The 27,079-nt window shown below is 40.8% G+C and overlaps 1 protein-coding gene across 12 annotated transcripts in view; it reads left to right on the top strand.

Moving 5' to 3' along the window:
• Positions 1-27,079, top strand: part of mapta (microtubule-associated protein tau a) — a 37,536-nt gene that overhangs the window by 1,472 nt on the left and 8,985 nt on the right. The window contains exons 1-12 of one of the 12 annotated variants that reach the window (XM_061027892.1): positions 5,226-6,723; positions 10,363-10,528; positions 14,477-14,569; positions 15,283-15,366; positions 16,324-16,347; positions 19,111-19,145; positions 20,937-20,985; positions 21,392-21,636; positions 22,981-23,073; positions 23,663-23,755; positions 24,977-25,069; positions 26,872-26,953. In XM_061027892.1, coding sequence (XP_060883875.1) covers positions 6,619-6,723; positions 10,363-10,528; positions 14,477-14,569; positions 15,283-15,366; positions 16,324-16,347; positions 19,111-19,145; positions 20,937-20,985; positions 21,392-21,636; positions 22,981-23,073; positions 23,663-23,755; positions 24,977-25,069; positions 26,872-26,953 — 1,162 coding nt within the window. In that variant the 5' untranslated portion in view covers positions 5,226-6,618. Of the gene's footprint in view, positions 1-5,225; positions 6,724-10,362; positions 10,529-14,476; positions 14,570-15,282; positions 15,367-16,323; positions 16,348-19,110; positions 19,146-20,936; positions 20,986-21,391; positions 21,637-22,980; positions 23,074-23,662; positions 23,756-24,976; positions 25,070-26,871; positions 26,954-27,079 lie in introns of those variants that run through there. The other 11 variants (XM_061027891.1, XM_061027890.1, XM_061027898.1 and 8 more) reach the window with 11 other exon arrangements.

Below are 27,079 nucleotides of genomic sequence, written 5' to 3'. Positions count from 1 at the left end.
CAAGCGGTGAGGAGGAGGAGGAGGAAGGGGGAGGGGGGAGAAACGGGCATGTTGTAGTCTGTAACCGCAGCTGGAAGCCATTCCAAGCGGTCCAGATGATCCACGGAAAGAAATGAAAGACATCTCAGTGGCATTGTGTTAATGTTTGGATTAGACACAAGTCAGTTTCTGCAGCGTGTTGACACGAGTTGATAGTGGAGGGATGGACTGGTATGCTGCACAGAGAGGGGCAGACAGGGACCCCTCCCTTCATAAAGAGTGCTGAAGTTGTGGTTCATGTTAAAGTGTGGAGGCCATGTTGTTTATTCAACATTCAGCCCATTAAATTGACCTTTATCAGCTTTCATCAGGAACACAGATAAGAGGGAGTAAGGCCATATTCTACTTCCTGCTGGGAAGTGCTCAGAAACCATCTACTGGTTAAGGATGAGGACCATAGACTGTAGAGAGGAAGTGGGCGCAGCCACCATGACATCACCCATTGGTTTGTAGACTTCTGTTTTAAAGCCAGTCCCGATGTTTGTTTGTTTGTTTTTGACAAGAAATGACCATATTTTGGACAAGAGGGTGGAGCTGGAAAGAACGAGTGCCTCCAGAGTCTTATAGTCCTTAATTTAATATTGTCAAAAGAAGGCCTTGAAAGTCTTGAATTTGTGTTAACTGGTCTTACATTTTGTTTATAGAGGTCATCATTTCTTCTGGTCCTTCATAAAATGAATTATATCCATAATACATCACATGTGTTCAGTGTTTCATGTCCGTGTATGTGAATCGCAGTGTGCTCGAGCGCTGGTGAGAATCAGCTGTCAGGAAACTAAACGAGACATCGCCACCGCCGCTCAGAGGCTAACGTTAGCTCCTTGAGCGAGCGGTGACTGTGGGGAGTTATTTTTCATGCGTTTGTCCTGTTTTATTCACTGGTGTTAATTCGGCGAGTATAGCTAGCTAGCTGACTAGCTTGTAGTCTAACATAATGGACAAAGTTTTTTGTAAGAAGAGTTCATCTTGGCCGCTATCCACAGAGACGGAATTAGAAGTATCAGTAGGCGTTTGTTTCAGGTTAGTAAATGTGCTTTATATGTGATTTTTCACTCTTAAATATAATATAAATCAAGTATCTCCTCTGAAAATAACTCTGTGAGTCATGACTGTCTACAATGGGTGTAACACCCGAGTCCCACTGTCTGTGATGTTTTCAGAGTTTTCAGAGTCCTATCTTCACTTTGTTTACATCACCAGGACGGCCGGCTGACTCCTCCCCTCGTGTATAAAAGTTGTTTAATTGAGGGACTAGAGAAAAGAAGAATAACATACTGTACTCACTGCTTAACTGTGTTTCTAGATCACGCTCATTTCAGGTAAATTTACATGCAGTGTACGCATATAAAGTCTTTAAGGTTAGTGAGTATGTTTCAGGTTAGTGAATGTGCTTGTGGCACTGAGTTGTTGTGGTAATTACTTTTGGCTCACTTGCTAAATCTGAGGTTAGTTTGCCCACTTATGTCACTAAAGTCTTTTTTAGCGCCAGTTTGAGCAGTCTGTATCAAAGCTATCCATTCTCTACCTGTGGCTAAAACACTAGCTGGCTAATAAGATTTTTTTTTTATTAGACTAAGAAGCAAAACCAGTATTTGGAATATAGCTAACTCACTACAAACTACTTTTCTTGTCACTGTGGCAAACAATATATGACAAAAACTCAAGAAGCTAGTGAGTAAGCGATGGTGAAAGGCAAAAGCAGACTCCTAAAAAATAATGCTCAACTTCAAATTCAGTCACCAAAAAGGCTAAAAACCTAGTAAAAAAAAGTATTTTCAAAGGTCACACATATGATGAACACAGCTGAGAGGTTAAGTTCAGTGACTGGAAATAGTTGATGGATGCTTAGAGACAGCCAGCAGCATCCATCTGTCAAACAAAACAGCCAGACCTCTTTTAATGGATACCTTTGAGCCTTCATATAATAAAGATGGATGAGTTATATACAAATTCATTCCTTTTACAGACGTTATGAATGTAAGCAAAAGAAACCAAACTGTTTTTTTGTGCCAGGCTGTGAACAGGTTTAGAAGAGTAGAGTATTTTAATATGGGGCCTAAAAGGGATCGAGTCACTTTTGGATCCTGTCTCAAGTGGTCACTTGAGGAACTGCAGTTTTTGGCACATCCCAACTGTTTCATTTTTAAGCCCCCATGGAGAATGGATTAGTGTGACCAGACGTTGGACAGACTTTAAAAAATATGAACCTATCCTTGAAGTTTCAGGTTTGAACTATTAAGTGCTTTATTGTCTGTTTTTGATCGATTTACTTGACTGTCAGTTTCTTCATTCTGACATGTTAAATTCTGTAAAAACATAATAAATATTCAAACAAAGATGCAACTTCTTGTCATTGTTCCAGGCTTTATATTGTAACAGTCACTTTCTGAATTTGTCTGCTGACGTGACTGAGTCATCCGCCTCGGAGACACATGCATTATGAAATGAGTCTTCAGCCGAGTGCTCCATTTAGCAAACACTGACAGGCTACTGCCACGCACAGGCTCAGGTCCAACAGTGACCGCATCCAACCAGCCGGCCTTATTTTGGAAGACCTGCATGAGGAGCTTAGACTGGCAAATCCAACAACATCACCAAAATTACTTTTCTACAGCCGAGCTTTTTAATATAAGTTAGACAGATTTACCATAAAGCTTCAGAACTGAAACAATACGTTGGTTAATTGATTGCTCCTTTTTTTTATAAGCGGTGTCTGAAATATGAAGATTGTAAACACAAATACAGTTTGAGCATTTATAAGAATAAAAAAATAATCAAAATCATGAACGTTGAAGAAGCGAAGATATCACAGAAAAGTGTATTTAGATTATTTGTAGCCACTTTCACAATTTTATTTCCACTCAATTTTATAGTCAAAACTTTTAACTAAGAAAACAGCTAATCTGATAAAATGGTAATAAAACCCTCCAAGGCCTTACTCCTGACTTAAGACCATATACTCTTCAAAATACATTGATAAAGCAAATTTAGAATCTCCAGTTTGGCAGCGACAAAATTTGGAAAATAGGGCGGAGCTGGAAAGTAGCAGACAAACACTCAAAGTTACACTACCTTGGTTAGAAAGGTAAATAAACTGGATGATCATTTTCTATAAAGAAACAGGCTTCACTGTAAAAAATAACCCTTTTAGAATTTCTAGCAGTGAAACCGAACACTGATAAGACACCAAATTGTCGATAACACAGGTAGCCACGCCCACAAAGCATAGCCTGCTCTGTCGTCTATTTTTTAAACAAATATTTGGGACCTTCAACTCAACAGAAAAATGCTTGGAGAGGGGAAAAAAAAATCAGCTTTTATCTATGCAACCAGTGAAGTCGCCCCCTGCTGGCCAAGTACCTTAAACCTGCCTTTAAAAACCCTTAAACAATTTCTACATCTGATATAAAGTCCACAATACTGACTCATGTTTTGGAAAATCAAACATAATATCTCTCATAATTCTGTCATTAAATAAACATTATTTTTACTCAGCTGTAATTTAAAAAGGCTCCAAAGACCAAAGGATTCCTTGACTGTTTTTCTTGGGACGTTTGAGCTTTTTCCTAAAGTATGGGTGCATTCATTGCGATGTGGAAAAGGCCAAAGACAAGATAACGCAGACAGAGTTGTAGAGCTGCCAGAAGAAGCAGCTCAGACGTCTCTCTGATTGCGTCGTCTCGTTAGAGAGGAGAGGAAAAGCCACAGCAGATTTAGTCTGCATTCCTGTACACAGTTAATTGGCACCATGCTGATTGAGGACTTCGGCTCATTTCACCAGTCGATGGATGTGTGTGTGTGTGTGTGTGTGTGTGTGTGTGTGTGTGTGTGTGTGTGTGTGTGTGTGGGAGATCAGATGGTAGCTCTAGGTCATGTGTACATATTGAAACATGCTGCAGCTGGAGTTTCTAATTATTTTGCACCATGACAACATGAGAAGAATTCCTCATATTTTAAATTCCATGCTGCATGACTGCGGAGTAAATAACGGCTTGACGTGTCCTTTACTGCTCTGCAAACTGGAGCTGAAAGTGATCCTTGATTACGTAACACATGTCTTGTTTTAAGAGGCTGCAGGGTGTTTAACCTGAGAGGAGGATGTGTGTAAAGGTAGAAGGGTGTGGTGACATCCTGGAGGAATGAAAACAAAGGTGGAAAGTGACAGAGCATGTGTAGCAGCTGGTACAGATGCTGAGCAGGAGGCCCTGGCCCTGAAAGATGCGTTCCCCTCCAGCGTTTAGATGGAGGCAAAATGGAAACGGGCTCCACCTTCATCCCATTCCTCTGCAGGGCCAGGCCGTCATTAGAAAAGGTAGAGTCAGTGTGCGGCTGCCGGAGGCTCGGAGAGAGAGAAGCAGCGAGAGAGAAAGAGAGAGAGAGAGAGAGAGAGAAAGAGAAAGAGAGAGAAGCAGCAAGAGAGAAAGAGAAAGAGAGAGACAGAGAGAGAGAGAGAAGGGAGGATGAGGAGCAGAAAGTAGGTCAGAGATACAGAAGCAGCCGAGCATGAGAGAGCAGCATCCTCGTCTCTCAGCTGAGCGACAAGCAGCGCCGGTGAGAAGGCAGGACCAAACACAGCATCAGACAAACTCCTTTGTGTTCCTGTTTGATGTGTTTTAATGCTAAAACAATTGGATGAGGAATCAATGATGCAATCCTAATAAATAACGAGACAAAAGGCTAAATATTCTCTGCCCTACAGCTATTCAAAAATGGAGATGTTCGGCCTTTTCTTTGTCTAAATCGATGCAAATAAAATGTTCAGAAGGACTGGAACCAGAACTTCATTTCACATTTTTATTTAGTAATCTAAAAAGAAAATAAAAGACGTTGAGAGACCAGAAAGACGGACAAAGACAGTGAATCCTCAAATTTCAAAGGGTTGAAACAGAGAATTAGAGTGTGTGACAAATAATCAAATACTCAATTTACAGCAAATTAACTAATTGATTAATCAGCAGTCTTTTTATGAATAATATTATTATTTTCGGCTTATGTGTGTAAAACTCATTTTAAATGCATTTTAGGCGCAGAACTAAATTATGTTTGGTAACTTTCACAGATCAGCCTGAGATAAATATGCTGAGGTAGCATCCATCAAGATAGGTTGATAACAACGACAATGCAAACAGTGAAGGATGAAAAGGTATATCATCGTAGAGAAATAGTCAAGAGGAAGCTAAATGTGACGGCTCCTTCTTTTCTTCTGGGATTTCAGACATTTTGAGGAGGTCACCTTGAGCTCTGAGAGGCTGTGAGGGACATTTAGCTCCAGTCTGTATGTTACCTATGAAAGCCCTCCTGTTAGTGTTTTAATACTTCATTGATTCTAATGAGTCTCAAGAGACAAAGGATGGTCTAACTGAGCAGTTAGAGTCCAGGATGTGCAGATTAAAGGTCAACAATGTGAGTCAAGCTCTAAAACCATGATGTGAAAAGTATCTCTCTCTGTGAGACTGTAAATGCCTCGTCACCGCCCACAACTTTCAAAACCCAAACCTCCAGTTTGGAGAGAAATGTTTTCCTTTAAGGCTTTGTTGACTCCCGGCCCAGACCAAGATAACTGCTCATTACTTCAAAGAGAAGACACTAAAATGAATGTTTATGTGTACTGAATCTGAATCCCCCTTCACACAAATCTACATTTTGTGGTTAAAACACACACATCATTTCAGACAGCTCTTGGAACTGTGTCAACAGCCGTGTTGACCGAGCTTCTCCTCGCAGAGCCGTCTTAGGGGTTTGCTCGGGAGGCTGCTGGCCGCTGCCAAGATTACATTTTCACACGCCCCCGAGAGGAACAAGCTGCATCAGCAGACCTTTACAGCTCCCCTTTTCCCCCTCATGAAGCTGCGACAAAGACTGCTGTCACGTTCCCTTTCTGCTGCAGGTGAAATGATTGTGAGTCATGTGGAGGGACACAATCAGGGACAAACTGTGTGTGTAGATAAAGAGTAAATGCTCTCTTGTTTACAGACTACTTTACACCGGCCTCCTGTAATATAACCCTGCTGCAGATGAACGTACATGTCCCTGTGTACACAAACAGCTGGAGGATCCGGTTCTTATCGGCCCCTCACTTTGTTTGCTCTCTAAACGCCTGAGCTCACGGATGCGGAATCGAGGGATTGTCAGGATCGTCTTCGCTGGCGAGGCCGCAGCTTTCTCGTTGTTTGGATTCTGTCATGTGTAATGCTACAATGGGAGTCTTGTCCCCCGAGCACTGAGAGTACACTATTCATTAGTTTCAATGGGACACACAAACATCCCTCTTCTATTTATAATTAATTGGAGGCTATTATTATTTTTTTTAATGCAATTTCTTTAAAATGTTAAAATTAGTATTATTCTACATTTTCCTTGGAAAGACTCAAACTAACGCCATGTTGGTCCGTCTCTCTTCACTGTCTGTGCCTCTCGGCTCTAAGCAGAGCCAGCTCTCAGATCTCTGAATGGCTGCCTACATCTCTGATTATTTCACTGATTCAAAAAGCTCTGCTGTTGGGCTCTTTGACGTTTTTTTTTTTTCCACCATTTGGAAAACAAACAGAGACAACCAGTGATTGGCTGGCAGGACTGAGAATGGGGACGTTGTGTTCCTGCACTAGTGCCAGACAAATAGCGAAAAGCAGGGCAAAGAGATTGGCAGCGAGCTCGGACGAGATCGATGAGGGTGACCAGGTTGTTGTAAGTGAAATTACAGAAATAATTATGCTCGAACTAGCGGAATAAGTGAAGCCGATTAGCTACTAACAACAGCTGCTTCTGTGTCGATTAAACATCACTTTGTTGGGATGGAAGCCTACTGTAACTTTCTGCCAGTGTGTAAAGAAAAACACAACTACCAATCAGAACTTGTCTAACATGAGACTGATGTGAGGCGGAAAAATGTCCTAAAACAAAATGCAGCTCAGTTTTTATACGGGGACACTTTAAATCACTTTTTGTAAGTTGCAATAATATAAAAAAAAGTCACAAATATAAACTCTGTTTTTTTAAACAGTCTATCTTATTTCAACAATAGGAAATGGTACTTTTGTTTGGGACTACTTTCTGTGGCGGATTAACTATTTGGGGCAGCAGGATGTTTTTTCGACACTAGATTTATTCTTTAATGTGTCATTGTTTTGATTTAGCTGGATGTATTGGGGAGTTTTAGCCTTTCTTTTGGATCCTTTTCACGGTAACAGAAAAAATAAATGCAAAAATATGACTTTGTTGCACGTGGTAGCAGACAGAGGGGCCTACTCATTGTTTTCTTTTTTCTCTTAAAGTGAACTTAAGTCTCACTTTGTCTCATTCATGCCATTTGTGGTTTGCGGTTTAAACATCCAAGGTCAGATGATACGACGTACACAAAGAGAAAAGGTCACATAGCTGAGCCAAGTGCGCCCGTATAGAGTGGGTTTCATAGGCAACAGTTAGGGTGGAGTAGCCATGGAAACAGTTTAGACATTGCTGGCAGTGAAGAGACAATTGCATCAAGTGCTGCACACTGCGGCTGAAGGGGAGGAGTAAACAGTGAAAGAAACTATTTCAACGCTGTAAACATTCTGTGTTATGGGTAAAAAACATCCTGTGGTCATAAGAACTGAAGAACGAACCCTCCCTCGACTCTTTGCTGCATGTCATCCCCCCCGCTCTCTACTCCAAATATGTCCTGTGTCTCTCTTCAGCTCTCCTATCTAATAAAGGCAAAAGGCCCCAAAAAATGACTTTAAAAAAAGACAATATATTAAGTTGAGTAGAAGTATGAAGTGACATAAAATGTAAATATTCAAGTAGAGGCCAAACACTATTTAGATTCTTTCCACCACTGAGGAGTTCAAATAATTTGCTCCTGTTTAACATTAAATCGATTCTGATTGATCTCCCTGTTATCAACAGATGATTAACTGGTGGACTAAACTGTCTCTGGGTCTCTGCAGACTTTATAAACCGACCGCTGAGAGATTAAAGTGGGTCGTGTTTCTGTGCCAAAGTGACCACAAGGCTGAAAATAAACATCAGAAAGCTGAAAATCTGCAGAAACATACAAACAGGGAAAGAGCAGTTTGGATCCACTGCTGATTACACCATAGGCTCTGTGCAGCAGCCTCGCCTTGTTACTGTGTGTGTGTGTGTGTGTGTGTGTGTGTGTGTGTGTGTGTGTGTGTGTGTGTGTGTGTGTGTGTGTGTGTGTGTGTGTGTGTGTGTGTGACAGCTCCGTATATATCTGATTCAAACTGAAAACTGCTGATATAACCGGAGGCTCGGCTCTAATCTGATATGTAATCCTCTTTCTATGAGATTTGAAGTCTTCACGTCTCGCTGGTCGTCTGGACAAGGTCAAGGGTCAATCAGTCACTTTGACAAATCTACAGCTGTAACAGGTGCAACTATACTCCCCTTTAGTGCAAAAGTTAATATACGAGTAAAAGTTTTTTCGCTCATAAAACAGATGAACAAATGAGTTTAATATCTGTTTCTCTTAAAATGACCCAGATGGTTAATGGGTCACTTTTCACAAACAGTGGTTTGGGTCATTTCTCCTGTAAAAACACTTTTTGCTTCCAGGTGTCAGATCTGTAATAATTGGGTTTTTTCGATCAATAAAAACTGATTCAAAGGAAGAATTGTCACAATGTTGAGTCTTGGACATATTGAGCAGCTGATGTCAGGACATGAGAATAGCTGGTGAAAACATTGATGAGCTCCAGACAGCTTGGCAATGAAGATGGATTTAATAAAACGCACAATAATAAGATTTTTTTTTTTTTTTTTTTAGATTTATCTTTGGGCTTTTTATGTTTTTATCTTAGAGACCAGACAGAGGATAGAGTAAGAAATCGGAGAGAGAGAGGGAGACCAGACCAAGAGGAGAGACCAAGACATTTAGGGATCGAGACCAAGTCAAGACAAAGACATTTAGGGATCCAGACCGAGTCAAGACCAAGACATTTAGGGATCCAGACCGAGTCAAAACCAAGACATTTAGGGATCCAGACCAAGTCAAGACAAAGACATTTAGGGATCCAGACCGAGTCAAAACCAAGACATTTAGGGATCCAGACCGAGTCAAGACCAAGACATTTAGGGATCCAGACCGAGTCTAGACCAAGACATTTAGGGATCCAGACTGAGTCAAGACTAAGACCAAGACCAAGTACAAGACCAAGACATTTAGGGATCCAGACCAAGACATTTAGGGATCCAGACCGAGTCAAGACCAAGACATTTAGGGATCTAGACCAAGTCAAGACCAAGACATTTAGGGATCCAGACCAAGTCAAGACCAAGACATTTAGGGATCCATTGTGAGTCAAGACAAAGACCAAGACCAAGTACAAGACCAAGACATTTAGGGATCCAGACCAAGTCAAGACCAAGACATTTTAGGGATCCAGACCGAGTCAAGACTAAGACTAAGACCAAGTCAAGACCAAGACATTTAGGGATCTAGACCAAGTCAAGACCAAGACATTCAGGGATCCAGACCGAGTCAAGACCAAGACATTTAGGGATCCAGATCAAGTCAAGACCAAGACATTTAGGAATCGAGACCAAGTCAAGACCAAGACATTTAGGGATCCATTGTGAGTCAAGACAAAGACCAAGACCAAGTCGTTAAGGGAACGAAACCAAGGAAGGGGGAAACCGAGATGAGATCAAATTATGAATGAATTGAAGTTATTTGTATTTTTAAAAAGAGGTGTTTTCCTTCTAATCACAGTAATGACGTGAAGAAACTGCCTCTCAGTGGTGGTCTTGATTTAAAACACGGAGCCCGACCAGTCTGAGACAGAGACAAGACAGAGTAAAAATGCTTTTCGATTTCAAGACCTTCAAAAAGTGGTCTTGAGACCAAGACCGATTTCTAGTACAACAACAACTAGTCATAGGGGATATTTTTCCAATCTTAATACTTAATGTGCGTTTTCCTGACTTCCCTCATAAACTTGATTATCATTTTGTATGTAACTGTACTTCTACAGTGATACCAGAGTGTACTTTGGCTTCTCTGTTAATTAGCGGAGAGTGAAACAGAAGTGCTGCACTTGTTCAGGTTGTTTAGGAAGTGGAACTTATCTCATCAAGGACGACGTGCACATGGGCAGAAGGGACTATTTTTATCAGTCAGGCTGTAACATGAAGCACCGACCCCACGTCAGGATGTATAAATAACCACTTTTCACAGACACAGTGTCTGTTTACATTTCACCGTGACGGACTGGATTCTGCAGGCCGGAAGACGAGGTGTTCATGAAGAACGCCATCTTTCTATTTAATCCTTAAATCCAGGCCTCTTTCTTCTTATCCTCATCTGCATTTCTTGAACTCTTGCAGCCTGACCTGCGACTGGCAATGGACTACATGAACAACGCCCCCAACAACTACAGTTCTGGAGACACCATGAACTCCACCTTAGCCAACATGACCATCAACGACCAGCACCACCAGGAGAACGGCGTGCAGCTGGGACACAGAAGCCCCGGAGATGCCAAAATGAAAGGTCAGACAGTGAAACAAAGAGATGCCTCTGCAGTTAATGTGCCAAATGAATACAGCTGACTAGTTGTCAAGGTGACGTAATCCTGATGACATCATTCTCATTATGGTCTTATGATTACATCACCGATCAGCTCTGATGCCCTGACAGGACCCAACACAGAGACTGTCGCTCTGCAGCACTTTAATAAAACAATAAAGACGAGTTCTCAGGCAGTGAGCTGTTCAAAATACATGTTACATAATATCTGTTTCTAAACAAGATGCATGTCCTGTTTGTCCTCTAAAACATGTTACCTCCTAATATTGACGTGGATTTACACGCACACATTAAGATTTAGAAAATAGATTAACTAGTTATTTTCTGACAGTGTCTAATAATAACAAACACTCATAAAGGCTCGGTAATGTGCCTCAACTTCAAGGAGGGTTTGAATTGGTACAAACGATACAATTAAAAATAAATATGTAAGTCATTGACATAATCTGTTTTTAACTGTCCAAGAACAACAGACACACTTTAGCTTCAGTCATGTTACTTATAAATTAATGTCCACTGTCCCTGATAATAAATAAATAACTATCAAGCTACTGAAAGCATTTACTTTCATCGTTTATGAGTCATTATAGGGTAAAAGAATATGATTTAGTTTGAACTGTTCTAAAAACGTAAACAAAGACATTATCTAGTTCACACGTTGCAGTACGGCAAATATATAAAACATACACAACTTAATCAATATTTCAAATACAGTATGAGGAACTATAGCTATGAAAGTATGTAACTTGAATAACCAAATTTATAAGAGTGACAAAATATTCTGTAATGATAGCACCAAAATGTATGTTTGGTTTAAAAAGAAAGAAAAATTTACATCATCATTTTTTAAAGCAGGACATAATGATTGAATCAAAGTTTTAAATAATGATATAAAAATGGTAACTTTATGTTTTTTCAGTGTGTATTGATGCATTTACTGTGAGTCAAATGTTTCCTTCTCTACAATTCTACAATTCACTTATTCAAAGTGACGTACATCAGAGAGTGAGAACAACACAAGCGAGGATCTAGAGAGGAGGAGACAACGACAGGAAGTGAAAAACAAACAGCTTTAAGTCTGATCAGACACACAGGTGCCGACAGGAAGTGAGCAGAGGTGCTGACAGGAAGTGGCCAGAGGCAGAGCACAACACCGACAGACAGAGTTCTAATCAGAATCAAAACCATCGTAAAATCATCATCAAACAAAACCATCATCATCAATAATATCTCATGTGCAGAATCCAAAAGTATTCAGATTTCCTGATTTATTTTTATAGTTACATTTGATTGCGTTATAAATTTATACACAAACTGCACCCTCCTACTCTGGGCCCCAAAGGTTAAATGTCCTCAAATCCAGTCCTTCCTTCTGGTTTCATATTTATATCCCTGAACGTATTCTCAAAACGTCCCAAAAGGGATCACTGTGATGTTTCCGTGCATGATACCCCAGAGTCTCTGAATTCCCCGTGTAGATTTGGGGCTGAGGTCGAGCCCCGCAGATTCGACTGTGCTTTGTTTTAATCCCTCTTTACATAATAGATACAAGACATGCTTGACTGGCCCAGAGTGTCCGCCTGCAGCTGCACTGTGCTCTCTGTAATGCAGACATCTGGGTCAGAACGAGCCCCGTCTCCATCCTGTGTCACTGTACGCTATACCGATTCAGCTCACAAACAATCAGGCAGCACAGAAGACGTCTGAAAGGGTTATTAATGTGAAAACAGCAACTGCAAGAAAAAGGTCAAGAGACGGTTCTGTGTGTCAGCTTTAGAGTTTGTAAGGTGAATAACTACAGTCCAGACAGATTGTTCAGCTTGTCGCTAATAATCAGTTTCAGTTTCTGTCTTCTCATCCCGATCGAAACCATTCGGCTGATTAGTGCGTAGCCTAGCGTTCCCCAGTTTACAGCCCTCTTTAGTGCAGTCGTTCTCCCTGTTTTCACTTCCCATCATGCCTTGCACAGACAGGAAGCAGCACACAGAGTCCGATCCATCGGCAGAGATAAACCGCACTTTAATCTGCGGTGAAACACAGAGTGAGTATCTCAGTGATGTGTTTGAAGTAGAAGACATAGTGGTGTAGAAAACGTGGCTTTTTGTAGTTTAATGTTAGCCGTGCGGTTTAGTTTAAAAGGAATGTAGAGCAGCAGTTTGTGACAATTATGGTTTTATGTTGTTTTTGTTATGTCAGGACTACGGGGTCTGGTGTCAAAATGTATAATCTATTAAATACAATGACTTAAAATTTGATATCATTGAGGTTCTGAATGATGTTTTTTTATTTATAACAATTCAAATGTTTTCTGAAAACGATGTGAAAAGGACCGCTCAGAGTTGAAGCGGTCGAGTCTGGAGCTCCGGTCTGCTTGACAGAGTTTTGAGCCTTGTTTCTACCGAGCGGTAGCGTACACATAACAAACGATCCGTACCGTCCTACTTTTTTGTACCCTTCTGTTGGGGTGCAAAGCGTACCGATCCGACCCAAAAGAGACGAGTTAGACACAATGCAGTCCGCTGATTGGTCAAAAGAATTGTCACTTCTCGTGCAAGAACTGTAATAACGGAAAAACACAAAACTCTCCATGTTTGAATATCTCATGGATGTCAGTGTGTATGTCTATTTTACAGTGTCATATCCTGTGTGTTACTTCCTAAAAGCCTAACCAGGACCAAGAACGGCAAATGAGCCATGGCTGAAAGTCCTAAATACATTGAATCTGTTACTCTTTAATTAGATGTAACAAGGCCTTTATGGATTGAATCTGACAAAATGATTCATTTCAGGAGTAATTTGAAGGCTGTTTTTGTTTATCGCGACTAATATCAGAACAAAGCTCCGCCCCTTGGACGACCACGGAGCTGCGTCCATTGTTGCCCTTTGTTTACTTTGTCGTGTTCATCTTCTTCATTTCATTAATTAGCCGGTTTAGCTACACTGTGTCGCGCTGCTGTGATGTGAAGTTGGACCTCCAAACTTCTGTTTTTGTTTACTGTCACCTCTTTCTTTTTTAAGTAAAAACAAATGACTGTTGGAGCATTCAGGAATTAAAGAGCCAGAGACGTCAGCTACAGGATGACATATAAATGACAACAATTTTGGGATATTTAGTGTGCAGTGTTTGTGGATTTAAAGCTTGATGATTTGATTTGTTGGAGTTGTAATTTATGGGTTTTGTTTAGCGTGAAAGGATGAAATGAGTTGACCTATGACAGTTGACTTTCGTAGTCAAATCAACAATAGTAAATGTGTGGTTAGTTGTTGAACTGTAGTTAGGTCTTTAGCCTCACTACTTCATCCGGTGTAGGGAAATAGCATGTTTGTACTTTATTTATGTCTGAGCCCGTCGTCCAATATCCGACATTCACAGTTTTTTAAAATTAGTCGTTGGGGATTTTTGATGACTGGTTTGTTCGCTGCACTAGATGTAACTGTACAGGGTCCGAAATTAACTTTTTGACTCACCGGCCAAAGGTGGCAGGTAGATGAAAAAATTAACCGGCCAAACATATTGTTTACCGGCCAAAATAACAAATTGTGTTTTTGTGTCCCATCTGTTACAGTACATTTAATTGAGAAGGTATTATGTTCTGTTTAAGTCACAGATTCGGATCAGGAAATTGAGAAATTCAAAAAAATATATATATTTACTGGCCTTTATTTTTTTTAATGTATTATTTGTAGTTTCCCTTGCTGAATAGAGTAAACATGTTTAAGATTCTCATATAACACAGGGACTTTCTTTTGATTAAATCCAGGCTTCCTGAAATCTCTCCTCACAGGTTTAGATTATTTGAGTACTTGTCTTATTATCTGTATAACATGACTCTCTTTTCACAGCCCACAAACATAAACTATACCAGATTACAGCACTACAAGCTTGACCTCCAGTGTACCTTTGATTCACAGAGACTGAAGCAGCTCTCAGTGAGAACGGAGTGAAATCTGTGTCTGAGCTGACTCAGGCAGAGAGCGGCCACTGTGACCACATGGTGACACCCGGTACGCCCGCCTGCCTGCACGCAGCACGTCATGAAGCCACAACACCAAACACTTAACCCTTGTTTTGTTTTTCTGTTTGTGTTAATTTATCCTATTTTTATGAATTAACTTTCCTTTGTTTCAGATGTTTGATTGGAGAAACGTTAACCTTAATTTGTTGATTTTTCTTCCACCTCACAGTTTTGGTTATTTTTAACCTTAAATCTCTGAACACATGTCTGCTTTAGACCTGCTCTGTGCCTGATATTTTAACGCTTACGCTGTGTTGTCATTACATAGTAAAATAAGAGACCATTGAACATGCAGAATCAGCACTAACACAGACAATAACATCTTTCTGTGTGTGTAAGGATTAGCCACGGTAGCTCCACTCGGCTCTGGGTCAAACATGCTTTGATCATAAACACTGAGTCCGACAGCTGCTCCCGAGCCGAGTGGAAAGTTGTGTCATCGGGTTGAAAAGCCTCCTTGATCAGTTAAACAGCTCCAGAGAGTGTGAACATGAGAAATACCACAGCTGACCCGCAGCAGCTAACACAAGGTCAGGGTCGGGGGGGGTCGTTTCAGAGCCCAGTTAGCCTATAGTTAACAAATTTCCCCCTGGGATTAGTAAAGTATTTCTGATTCTGATTCTGATAAACGTCTGTCAGATTGCGGGTTAGATTGGAGGTTCAGGTTATTCCCTGACTGACTGACATACATTTATCCCACAGTAGGGACGCCTGCAGAGAAAGCAGAGGTTGCCGCTGAGCTCTCAGGAAAAGAGAGCACCACATGTGAGGACGAGGGGCAGCTTGGTAATGCCTCCGGTCTCTGGGCTCTTCCCATTCTTTCAGCTGCTTTGGCTTTGGTGCTTTTCCCCCCCCTAGTGTCTTAAAGACAATCATTTTAATAGGATCAATACCTCTCACATGTCTGGACTGTCAATATGAAGTGTATTTTACAAAATATGTGACCTTGAATATAACTGGAGGGCGCTAGTTACCTGTAGCTGTCTCCCTCTGTTCCTATAGTCTCTGTGCTAAGCTAACCAGCTGTTGGTTGTATATTCATATTAAACATGTGGACGAGTGAGTGGAATTGATTTTATTTTCTAACTTGATCTGATAAGTACATTTCTTAAAGTAGTGGACCTTTCATTTTTGATGCTGAAACCTGCTCTTGTGTTGGCCTTGATTTTAAAATCTGCTTACTATCTTTTTTCTTTCAGCATCATTCTGGGAAAAGAGCGGGGGGGTTTATTTATTTATTTGTTCTGTGGCTTCTTTCTTTCTTTTTCTTTTTCATGCTTGGCTACGATGTTTAATACTCCTACGTTTTCAGAACTGCAACATGATCATAAACAGACTCAAACATGCCCCCCCCCCCTTTTTTTTCTTTTTTTTAAAAACAAAAAGATGGTTACATCCTGGCTATTTCAGGATGGCCAGACCACGGGGAGATTTAAGACTTCCTGTGATGTGTTACACAGATGCACCGCTCCCAGTCAGGATGATTTTAAAAGCAGCTGAGCGGTGTGGTACTGCTACACATGACAGACTGACATAAAACATGTGGCCTGCTCTCTGTGTTTGCTGATGATGTTTTGATATTTGCTTTGGGCTCTGTGCATTAACTGAAGACGTGCTGTGTGTGGGCTTTGTATTGATTTCTTTGCAGTGAGTGAGTGTATTAATCATTCCTGAATGACAGAAAGTCATTACTGCTCATGTTCTAATGTCTTTTCCATCTGTCTCTACATGTTCCACCCGCAGCAGCAGGAGGAGCAGCTCCAACAGGTAGGCTCTTTATGTCTCATTGATTGCTCTCACCCTGTATTTATTTACTGCAGGTGATAGATATGAACACAGTATTTAGTCCAGGGGGAAGCCCAGAGGAGAAGGAACTGTCAGTACTCTTCATTTCCTGTACTGACCGATTCATCATGTTGCTACTGTAATACATCATCTGGAGTGTTCCACCTTAATAATAATTATAACTATTTAATTAATCTAATAACTCAAGTTTAGTGATTAATAACACCTAGCGTTTTTTCCAGTGTCTTTTTTAAATTGTTTTCAATGAGTATAGAGCGCGGCCGCGACTTGTGTAAATCAGTGTACTTCTTGTGATGAAAGATACAACAGAATACTCAAAGTACTTGGTCTTTTTCGATTCTCTGATTTTTTTGAAATTTTCAAAATCCAAAACAAAAATCGCCAACCAGAATTTACATTTCTAGACACTTCAAATCCATTATTACCCCTTCACCTTTTCTGAAGATCATTTCATCTTTAATATAGATGGAAATGGAAATAACATGAGCAAAATGTAGTGTTTCATACTGAAACATTAAGACGTGACACAAAATACAGCAACCGGTATTCCCAGGATAGAGTGCAATAAAAAAAGGAGACGAGACATTTTAGGAGAGCGATACTCGGCAGGATCACTCTCCGAGCGTTCCGCCTTTTTGTGCACCTGCTCTGAGTGCTCAAGTTGAAAATCTTTCAACTTTTCAGAATATGATTTTCCCCGTAGTTTTACCACCTACAGATCGTGTCTTATACCCACATCCTCCTCGCTCCGTGTCTGATCGGGAAATAAACGATCTCAAATATAAAACATGCAGTTAAAAAGTGACAGAGCAGTGTCGCTCATACAGCGGTAACCGTTGTCAACAGACTGTTGTCATAGAGACAGGACGGACTTGCAGCGCTTTTCTTCTCAGCGCACAAACGCTTCATCCAAACGTTCCAGAGCGTACAGCCAGCGCTTCTCTACCTGTTAAAATGCTAGGTGGACACAGGGCCTAATTCACTTTTTATGGCTTCATGACAGTTTTCCTCACTGCTGTAAAAAATGTAGGTTGACGTTTGTTTTGGGTGGGTTTATTATTTTACATTTATCTGAAGTTCAGGAACTTTCTACCACATTTTAATCACTTTATTTATGATTAAAAACATACACATATTCGTGGTCAGTTTCAGTGGAATGCATCATCTGTTGTCTGTGAGCCCCAGCGTGATGCATCACTGTCCATTCTCATCTCATTTTGATTTCATGTGAACTTCTTTCCATCACTCATCACGTCTCTGTTCCTGGTTTGGCATCCTCACTGGGTTTTTTTGGGTGTTTTTTTTCTGGTTAATGAAACACAGTAATCTTTTATTTTCCTCATGGACATCAACTTCCCTGTTTTGTTCACTTCTTTAGTCTTTTTTTTTTTCAATGGGGAGATGGAAAACAAGTGCTGTGACTGTCATCATTAATCTGCTTTCCAAACAAATTAGCAAAGCCTGCTTCTGGAGTCTGCAGTGAGTTTGCGTTTGTGGTTGATGGATCTGCTGAAGTTGGAGCTTCTGCCGAGCGCGTCGACATCATGAGAGCTTCCTGCCTCCAGAAAATCGGAAACGAGGCGGCGGGAGAGAGCGTGAAGAGGATAAGTGACTCTTTATGGGCCTCTGAAGACCTTGGCTGTGGAGCTGAAGCAGAGATCAGGCGGGACGTATCGCCCGGCAGGAGGAGCCCTGAGCGGGGCGGAGCTGTGGATCCTCACAGGGCGATCAGCCTCGACGCCTCCGAGTGCCTGAGCGAAATGAGCAATCTGTCCGGGATGTCTTTAATGCGCACCGCAGCTTTGGAGGATCTCACGTCCATTGGCGATCGAGGAGGTCAGCTTGTCTCTGAGCAAAGAACAGACGGAGTGACTGCAAACAGAGCAGCTTTAAAGTCCTGCAGTGATGCTGAAAACAGAAATATCAACCCAGAAATGAGAAATCCCACTCGCACCCAAAGTCTGTCTCACTCGGTCTTTGATTCTCCTTCAGACAACATTCTGAAGGAGCATGGCAGTAGGAACATTTCAGACATGGATAGCTTGTTTACCAAACCGCCAGCTGAAAACACCAGCAGTGACTCATCATCACATAGAGGCCACTATTCAAAGCCTGACATTTCTAATGACTCAGACATGAGGAGCGATGTGGCTCAGACCACCAGTACCGCTGAGCTGCAGAAAACTCCCCCCCACAGCTCTCCAGCCAGAAAGTCTCTGGTGCCGGTGGCTGTTTTCAAAGGTCTGTTTGCTGTCATGTTCACCAGTTCAGAACCAGTCCTCCTCAGTTAACTCCTCCCACTTCTTTCTTTTTACAACGCAGCTTTCTTTGCAGCACTCTCCCTCCGACTTTTTGTCTGATACGGATGTTAACTTTGACCCGAGGAGAAGCTTGTTGTCCCTCCCTCCCCACTTTAGCTTTTCTGTTTCATCTCTCCATCTCTGCTCACTTTCGCTGGTTATGCAGCCCTGGAAAAAAAAAAAAGAGCCACTTTTTTGTTTTCCACAAGCACTTTGTGTCACAATGCATGCTGCATAACCCCACATCACCAACGTTTGATTTGTTGTTTCTTTGCTGTGAGAATGCTTTTGGGCACACACTTGGAAGCAGAAGGATTTCATTTACCTCACTTGAGTGGATAGAAAGGATAAATTATGGATGTTAAACTCCCCCCTAAAAAAATGGGGTCAATCTAAATCCATTTTTTTTCTCTTCTGTCTGTAGCTCAAGCAAAGATGGATAACGGCTCTGCGGATAAGGTATGTGACAGAGAACATTATTCAAGGTGTGTCATTTCTCATCTTTTTTTAAAGGGATTATTTTGGTTTATTACAACTTGGAAAAGGTTTGTAGCTTCATCTGAACATAGGGTGAGCAAGAAACAGAAACAGATTGATGATAAAATTTGCCAGAAACCTCTCAGTATTTTTCTATTACTATGAGACATTATTGAAGGCCACAAACCAAAAAGTCCTCTGGAGGCTATTCTATCCTTTTCCATTATCCAGATATCCACTGGTAACACTGAAAGCTGCAAAATATTAGCTGACAACCAAAGTGTTTGAGGTTGTTAGATGATATCTAATGTGTTCAAAGATTGATGACAAGAGCTGTTTTTAAACATTTTCCTCAAAATGTTTAGAAATGTCAGGACAGCAGCCTGCTCAGACAATCTTAGAGATGCCTGTTCATGTCCCTCACAGCAGCAGATGTAAAGAAGACGCTGCATGAATCCAGGATGGCAGACGAAGCAAACAGAGTCCAACGCAATGTGGACAGTTTTATCAAAGCTACTCGTAATTGGACACATTCACAAGATCGACAATTGAGTGCAAGAGTGTCCAGATTGTTAGGAAAATACACAAAAACTGAGACATAAAGTCAGTGGCAGTCATCTTGATTGTTTACAAAAGTCATCCCATCTAGTATTAGATCAAACGTTAAGCCAAGACAAAAAGACAGAGGTTGAAATATCACCCGAGCTTTTTTTAAATTAGCATCTGTGACAGTTTAGAGTTTACTTAGCCTAAGTCTAACTTTGACCAAGAAACTTGATGTCACTGTGCAGAACTGTTCTTCTCATTTTGAGTCGTTCCTCTCAATAAAGAGGTTTAGCTAATCTGGCTAACACCTCCTCCTTTCACCTGAGGGATTATAGAGCTGTAGAGATTATAAAGCTCTTTTTTCTCCTGGATCTGCTGGAAACTAAATGAGAGGAGGGTCAACCAAAGCAGCAAAAGTTTTTGGCCAGAAAATAAAAACAACGAGCTACAACAGGCTTAGACTTCCTATTGGGGTCAATGGAACTGTAGAGTTGGATTATACTGTCATAGACAACTAACCAAAGCATAGCCATATTGTATCAGCTTGATGTATTCATTGTTTGAGTAATTTTTTTCCAGTTTGTAATAAACTAGAGAAATCCTACAACCTTTAATTTCCATCATATTCATTTTCTTCAATCATTCTTTTTGTTTTATGATCATTAGAACTTTTGTTTCTTTATTCATTTCCCCCTCCTCATGACAAAGACTCAAACTGCCACCACACCAACCTCTCTCCTAAAAAGACCATCCATAGTCACCGAGGGCAACAAAACACACGCTGCCTCCCGAAACGGCCCCAGCTCCATCCCCATTAAAGCCAGCAGCACAGGGCCCGGGCAGGCCGGAGTAAGTACAGGTCTGAATGCAGCTTAGAGGTTAAGACCTGCGCTCAGGTCAGGATGGATGGATGCTCAAGTTTACAGTTTGAAAGAGAAAGGATGTTTAACTGAGTTTGGTTGATTTGAATGCATCCAAACATCCACTGATTTATAATTTATTTAATTACTGTCAACACTACTCAAATCCTCGTCCGTTCATCATTGATGGCATCCTCACACTCAAACAAATAAGACCCTGTTTGTGTGATTTTTTCCTTCATCCAAATATGTTTTTTTCTGAATTGCATGGCACTTCATGTAGATTAAAGCAAATGCATCCTTCGGAGGTTAAAGCAACTTCTCTCCTGGAAATGTAACATTTTGTTTTGTTGTTGTTGATTTTCAGAGTGGTGCAAAACAAACCCCTGGAGCCAAAACCTCTGCAAGGCCTGGAGGTACAGAACAAGGACATTACACTTAATTTTTAAAGTTATTTTGATTCCTGGACTTTTCATTTTTGTTATTTTTTATAAGTAAGACTTAAGAATTACTTATGATGTGTCATATTTTTTGTGATACAGCTAGTGCCAAGAAACCTCCCACTCCAAAAAATGAAAAAGGTAAAAAAAAAACATAGAAGCAAAAGCACGACTCATTAGCGATCACTTAAAGCCACCGTGCCAAAGTCTGATCCGGTTAATCCTGGATCATACTTGGGGCAACTTTCAGTCAGCACAGCGCTTTGTTTGTTTTTATGATTTATTGTTATTTACGCATTATTTTTCTTTCATGCCTGACTCGCTCACTCGCTTCAAACCGCTGACACTTCTGACACTTCTGACACTTCTCTGATTGTTTAAGATGCCAAGAGTGGACAGAGCAGCCCTGGTACTCCTAAGTCCCCCACTAGCCAAGCAAAGGCGGCGGCCGAGGCCAACAAAGTGAAGAAAGTGGCCGTGGTGCGCTCTACGCCCAAATCCCCAGGCTCGCTCAAGAGCCGCCCGCCCGCCCCTCTGGCTGCAGCAGCACCCATGCCGGACCTGAAGAACGTCAGGTCCAAGATCGGCTCCACGGAGAACATGAAACACCAGCCAGGAGGTGGAAAGGTAGGATTACTCAGGGTACTCCTCATACTGCAAAAGGCTCTTATGTAGTTTGCAGAGGTGAGGTTTGGGTCCATTACCATTTTTCTATTCAGTCTGAGCTGCTTTGGAGGCAGAAATAAGCTGATTGGTTGATTTCAAACGCAGTAGGTCAACTTAAAATTCTCTCTACACTGTTTGGTGCTTTCCAATGGAGGCTGCATGGCACCAATTTAGATCTAACCAAAGAGGTAGAATTTAAACTTAAAAGGTGTCTATTCTTCTAAAAAGATTGTAGTGCATCTCCATAAAAAGCATCGGCAAAAGAAATGATTCAAGATTTTGAATCCTGCATTTTCAGCAGACATGTTTGCCAGCTTGCAAGCACAATGCTTGACACCATATTACAGCCGCAGACAAGAACCACCTGGTGTCAGGACCCCCGTGAATCACCTGCATGCCCAACAGTTTAGTGGTGGAACGGATCACGGTCATGGATCAACTGGGTGGATTGTGTGTGATCAACAGATCGATTAAAAAATATACCATCAATGTGTAAAATAAATGTACTGCCGCTAAATCCCTGCGCAGAGTCTGAGTGAAAAAAAAGAGCCTGTTAGCACTTTCTTAATTCAAAGTAATTGAAGGATTATCTTACTGCTTGTATGGCATCATTTGAGGTGTAGCAGACGCGAAACAAACTGAGACGCATGGAGATGTATTGTTATTCGTTCTGCTTTCTTTTTGGCCGATCCGACACAAATCTGTGATCTGATACAAACCATGAGATTTGTAGTCTCTTGCACCACTAGAACAGTTAAACACCTAGAGAAACATACATACTGTATGTTTTATAAATAACATAAATCAGAGTCTGAACAAAGACAAAGAAAACTGTCTCCACCCTCTGAGGTTTGAATCAATCAGTGAGGAATGTTTGTGGACCTCAGTCTCTCAGGTGCTGTGTGTACCTGTGTTGTTTAAAGAGTGTACATGTACTGCATGTGTGTGCATGTGTGTGTTTTGTGGATGTTGTGTGTGTAAATGTGTGAGCTCCTTTTCAGCATTCAAACCCCTTTCAAGTCTTTGTTCTAATTTTGTATCGGGTGCAGTCACATGTCTTCCTGCCAATATTTAGAGGATCTTCAGTTGTGATATTTATGGAATAAAATGAACAACAGAGTAGAGAGAATGAGAATTAAAAACTCCAGGACAAATGATTCCCTCCACCCTCTCTCACTCTTAACACGACCCCCATGCATGCCGTTAACACAAAGCAACACGAGTCCGTTTTCTTCACAGCTCATTGTTTCACTTCATCATCTTCTACGCTCAACATTCTAAAAGCTGACGTTTTCATTCTTCCAGGTACAAATCCTTGATCAGAAGTTGGACTATAGTAATGTGCAGGCTAAGTGTGGCTCCAAAGGCAATTTGACACATGTACCCGGTGGCGGCAAAGTGAGTAACTGAGGGATGAACTCAACACCAGACTCTTGAGTATCTCTGCAGTTATGATCACCAAAAACAAACTTTTGGTAAAATAAAAACTAAGTGCTCTCTTATTTTTGTGCTCTCCCCTGTTCACATACATGCTCAGAAGATGGACTTCAAAAAGAATCTGTGCAGTCACAGCTGGCTCAAACATGACTAATATGGCACTGAATTATTTAGAGTTTTGTACTATGTTGTTTAGACTAAAGGTTAAAGCTGCATCTAACCAAAAGACCACTGCTGTAATGCATTCAAGCTGGCATCTGTAACGTAATATTGGTTTAAACACTGAGCCAGTGTAATAGGAGTATCATGCACTGAAGTCCTATAAAATATCCCCCTGTAGTATCAAAGATGTATTTTCAGTGGTTTAATGAAAATCTGTGTGATAAAAAGATGCAAAGTTATGGATGGCAGCTTAAATGAAGCGAGTCAAAAAACGGTCTAGATGTCATCCCTTCATCATTTTATCTTCTCCTTTGAGCTGCTTCCCCTCTGGCAGCTTTCCTCCTTATCCTTTCTGATTATTGTTGTTTTTCCCTCTCGCACCATGCAGGTCCAAATCCTGGACAAGAAGCTGGACTTGGCTAACGTCCAAGCTCGCTGTGGCTCCAAAGCCAACCTCAAGCACACTCCTGGTGGAGGCAAGGTGAGAGATCTGGACGCTGATTCAGCGTTTTGGAATAATAACATTTTCAAAATCTTTTTTTTTTAATCCCCTGAGCTCAAACGTACTGAACAAAAATCACATTTTAAAAATAGTGCAGGTCAGATCTTTTCAATAGGAGTCTGGAAATCCACCGGGCAGAAACTTTGAGGTACAAACAGTGGTGAAAATTAAGTTTGTGTAGTAGAACAACAACTCTCAGGTTGGAGTTTAGGGAAATATTGAACTTTTTACTCCACTTTATTAGTTCATTTTTCCTAATAAAGTAAGCAGATTCAGATGAATTATACAAATATCATCAAGCCCGAGAGAAGCTACTGACTCAAAAATCATATTGGAACACTTTTTTGCTGTACAATAGTACAATTAGTTCAAATTAAGTCCGCACACCAGAAGTTGCTCCAATTAAATTGAATTTAATGGAAAAATCACCACATGTAACGTTTGGGACCCTCGCCCTTCATCAGACATGAACAAGTGAATGGACACACCTCCACATATATACGACCCCCGAGGTCACCTGACAGGTCATGTGATACAAAACCAGGAACAATCAATATAAGCTATGCAAACATTCATGTTAAAGGTCCACATGATATTTTCTGGAAACCATAAAAGAAAAGCTTTTGAAAAATAAACTGACTTAGTTTTAAGATTTGTCACATGTCACTCCCTTGTTGTGTGCAAGCTGTACTCTCTAACAGTTACAGGTTTTCACTTTGTTCATTGTTTACTGAGAACTTCTTTCAAACTCTTCACTTATATTCATTCTTTTGAAAACAAGGCTGGCTCACTGTCGTTGCAGTAGTGTCTCTCAGTGGTTCTCCTTACCTCTGCACTTTTCCAGGTTAAAATCCTTGATCAGACGTTGGACTATAGTAATGTGCAGTCTAAATGTGGCTCCAAAGACAATGTCAAACATGTACCCGGAGGTGGTCATGTGAGTAACTGAGGGACCTTCTCATCTCTGCAATTACGCTCATAAATCCTTGTTTTGAATAAATCAAAGCACTTCCCCTTCCTCTTTAATCAGCCATGCTCCACGGTTAGCTCTCTCTCTCTCTCTCTCTCTCCCCTGAGCCTCCAGCTCGTCCCTCAAACATCTTATTTCATCTCAAAGAAAAAGGTCCTCATGCGCAGCCTCGGCCGCAGTTTCTTCCTCCAGGATAACCGACTTTCTTTTCCCACGTATCAACTTTCCAGGTTCAAATTCTTGAGAAGAAGGTGGATGTAAGCAATGTGCAGTCCCGCTGCGGCTCCAAAGATAATATTAAACATGTACCTGGTGGTGGCAATGTGAGTAGATTTGGGATTGAGCTTGTGGCGAGCTGCAGGTATGCAACTGTCGCCAGAAAATCCTATTCTTGTTGCCTCTCCTGAATGCATCTTCACGAAGGAGCAGGATGTCAGAGTGCACGAAATCTCCCGTCCGTGTGAAACCTGTTTTCCTCCCCACAGACCTGTTAACATCTCCTATTAACAGTTTGATATTTAAACGTGAACACACCCACCATGAGCATTTCATACTGAACACTGGAACAGCACTAAACTGTACAAACACTCTACTCCCTGTAGCTTTCTTTCCTGCACGTACTGATGTCTGAATTAGTTGTATATCTGAGTCCTTTTGTCAGTGTGAAGTCACTGTGAGTGCTCTCAGTGCCTCCTCTGTTACAGCTAACAGAGTTATGTAATGCTCATGGTCTAATGTTGAATCTGTGCTTGTTGGTTTGACCGTGATAACAATCTGACCCCCTAAAACTGGCTCCTAAACAATATTAATGGAGGCACATTCATGCCATGTGATAAATAATAAGATCCTCTTGGGCGCCGGTGGCCTAGTGGTTATTGTCCACGCCCCATATATGGAGGCAGTAATCCTCTGATTAGATCCTCAGTCAGGATAATGACAACCTCTCTCTAAGTAATGACTCTTTGTAAATAAGGATAAGAATATCAGGGTGACTCATGACAGGATAAGATGTGCAATACGTGGCCCACGATAATATCCAAATACATCCATTCTGAGATATATTGCTAGACAATCATCTGATGATACATCTTTAAATCTGATTAACAAAGAAAAATAAAATGCCTCTAAATAGATAAAGTGCAGGATGAATGTACAAAATGACAGAAATTCAGAGACCCTCTCACCTCTCATCATCTTAATAACTGTCCTGGTACCTTTAAATAATGTTTCATATTTTCTGAAATCTATAAAGTTTCTCAACAAATATTTTTAAAAAATCATAAAATTCTTATTTTGAAATAATCTTTTAGCATCCTTTAAGATGACTGTAAAAGTCGTTTTACAAATTGTGTAGTTTAAACTTTATTTAAATTAAATGATTGTTGTAACCTACAGACCAAAAGAAAAGCTACAGAACAGTTTTCATTATTTTTTAATTGAAGGTTTTCCATTATAAATGATCTACAGGATCTTTTTTTTATCACATTGGCAGAAGTTGGCGTCCAATCAGAATGCATGAATCCTGTGTGTGGATGTCTAAATTCAAACTGACCTCTGAGCTTTAAAGCTGCAGGATCAGATACTATTCACAAAGAGAAAATCATTTTTTTTAAAGATTCTAAGTTTCCTCTGAACTAATTGTGTCATAAAATCGTCTCTGCTCTGTAACAATGAGTCTCTGTCCTCGGCCTCTTCACTGTGCCTGTTGATGTGAGCGCCGAGATGACCTCAGCTGAGAGACTGAGTGCTTTGTGTGATAACAGGAGAGCCTGAGATGAGGTCATTGAGACGACCGTTAACTCCAATCGACATGAGACATGAGCGTGTCAAAGAGTGCGGATTATCATCGACATTAAATTGGATAATTTTTCTGCATTTTGTTTGCTAATTAAGGTTACAACGGTCATGGATGGCATGACAAGACTTTAATATCTAATCAAGTTTGTCTTCATGTGAACAATTTGATGGATCTGTGTTTCCCTCCTTCCCTCCCAGTAACAGTTTTAGAAGACTAACTGGACAGTTTCTGAGATCAGTCCCCCTGTAGCTGCTGCATGCAAACTAACCTTAAAGTGACCGATGTCTCTCTGACGTTTGTTTTTGTTCTGTTTTGTCGCCTTCACAGGTTCAGATTGTGCACAAAAAAATAGATCTGAGCACCGTTACATCAAAGTGTGGATCGAAAGACAACATTCGTCATAAACCAGGTGAGTATGTGTTTGTAATGTCCCGCAAGACAAAAAGATAAACAGCCAGAACAAACTTTAGAAAGCTTATATAAAAAACATATAATTTATATAGATTTTTCCCAGTAAGGCTAGTTTAAAATCACA

Source organism: Labrus mixtus, chromosome 21 (assembly GCF_963584025.1).
Source record: "Labrus mixtus chromosome 21, fLabMix1.1, whole genome shotgun sequence".
Lineage (NCBI taxonomy): Eukaryota > Metazoa > Chordata > Actinopteri > Labriformes > Labridae > Labrus > Labrus mixtus.
Note: the sequence above shows the minus strand (reverse complement) of the source record. Positions and strands in the feature narration are given on the sequence as shown.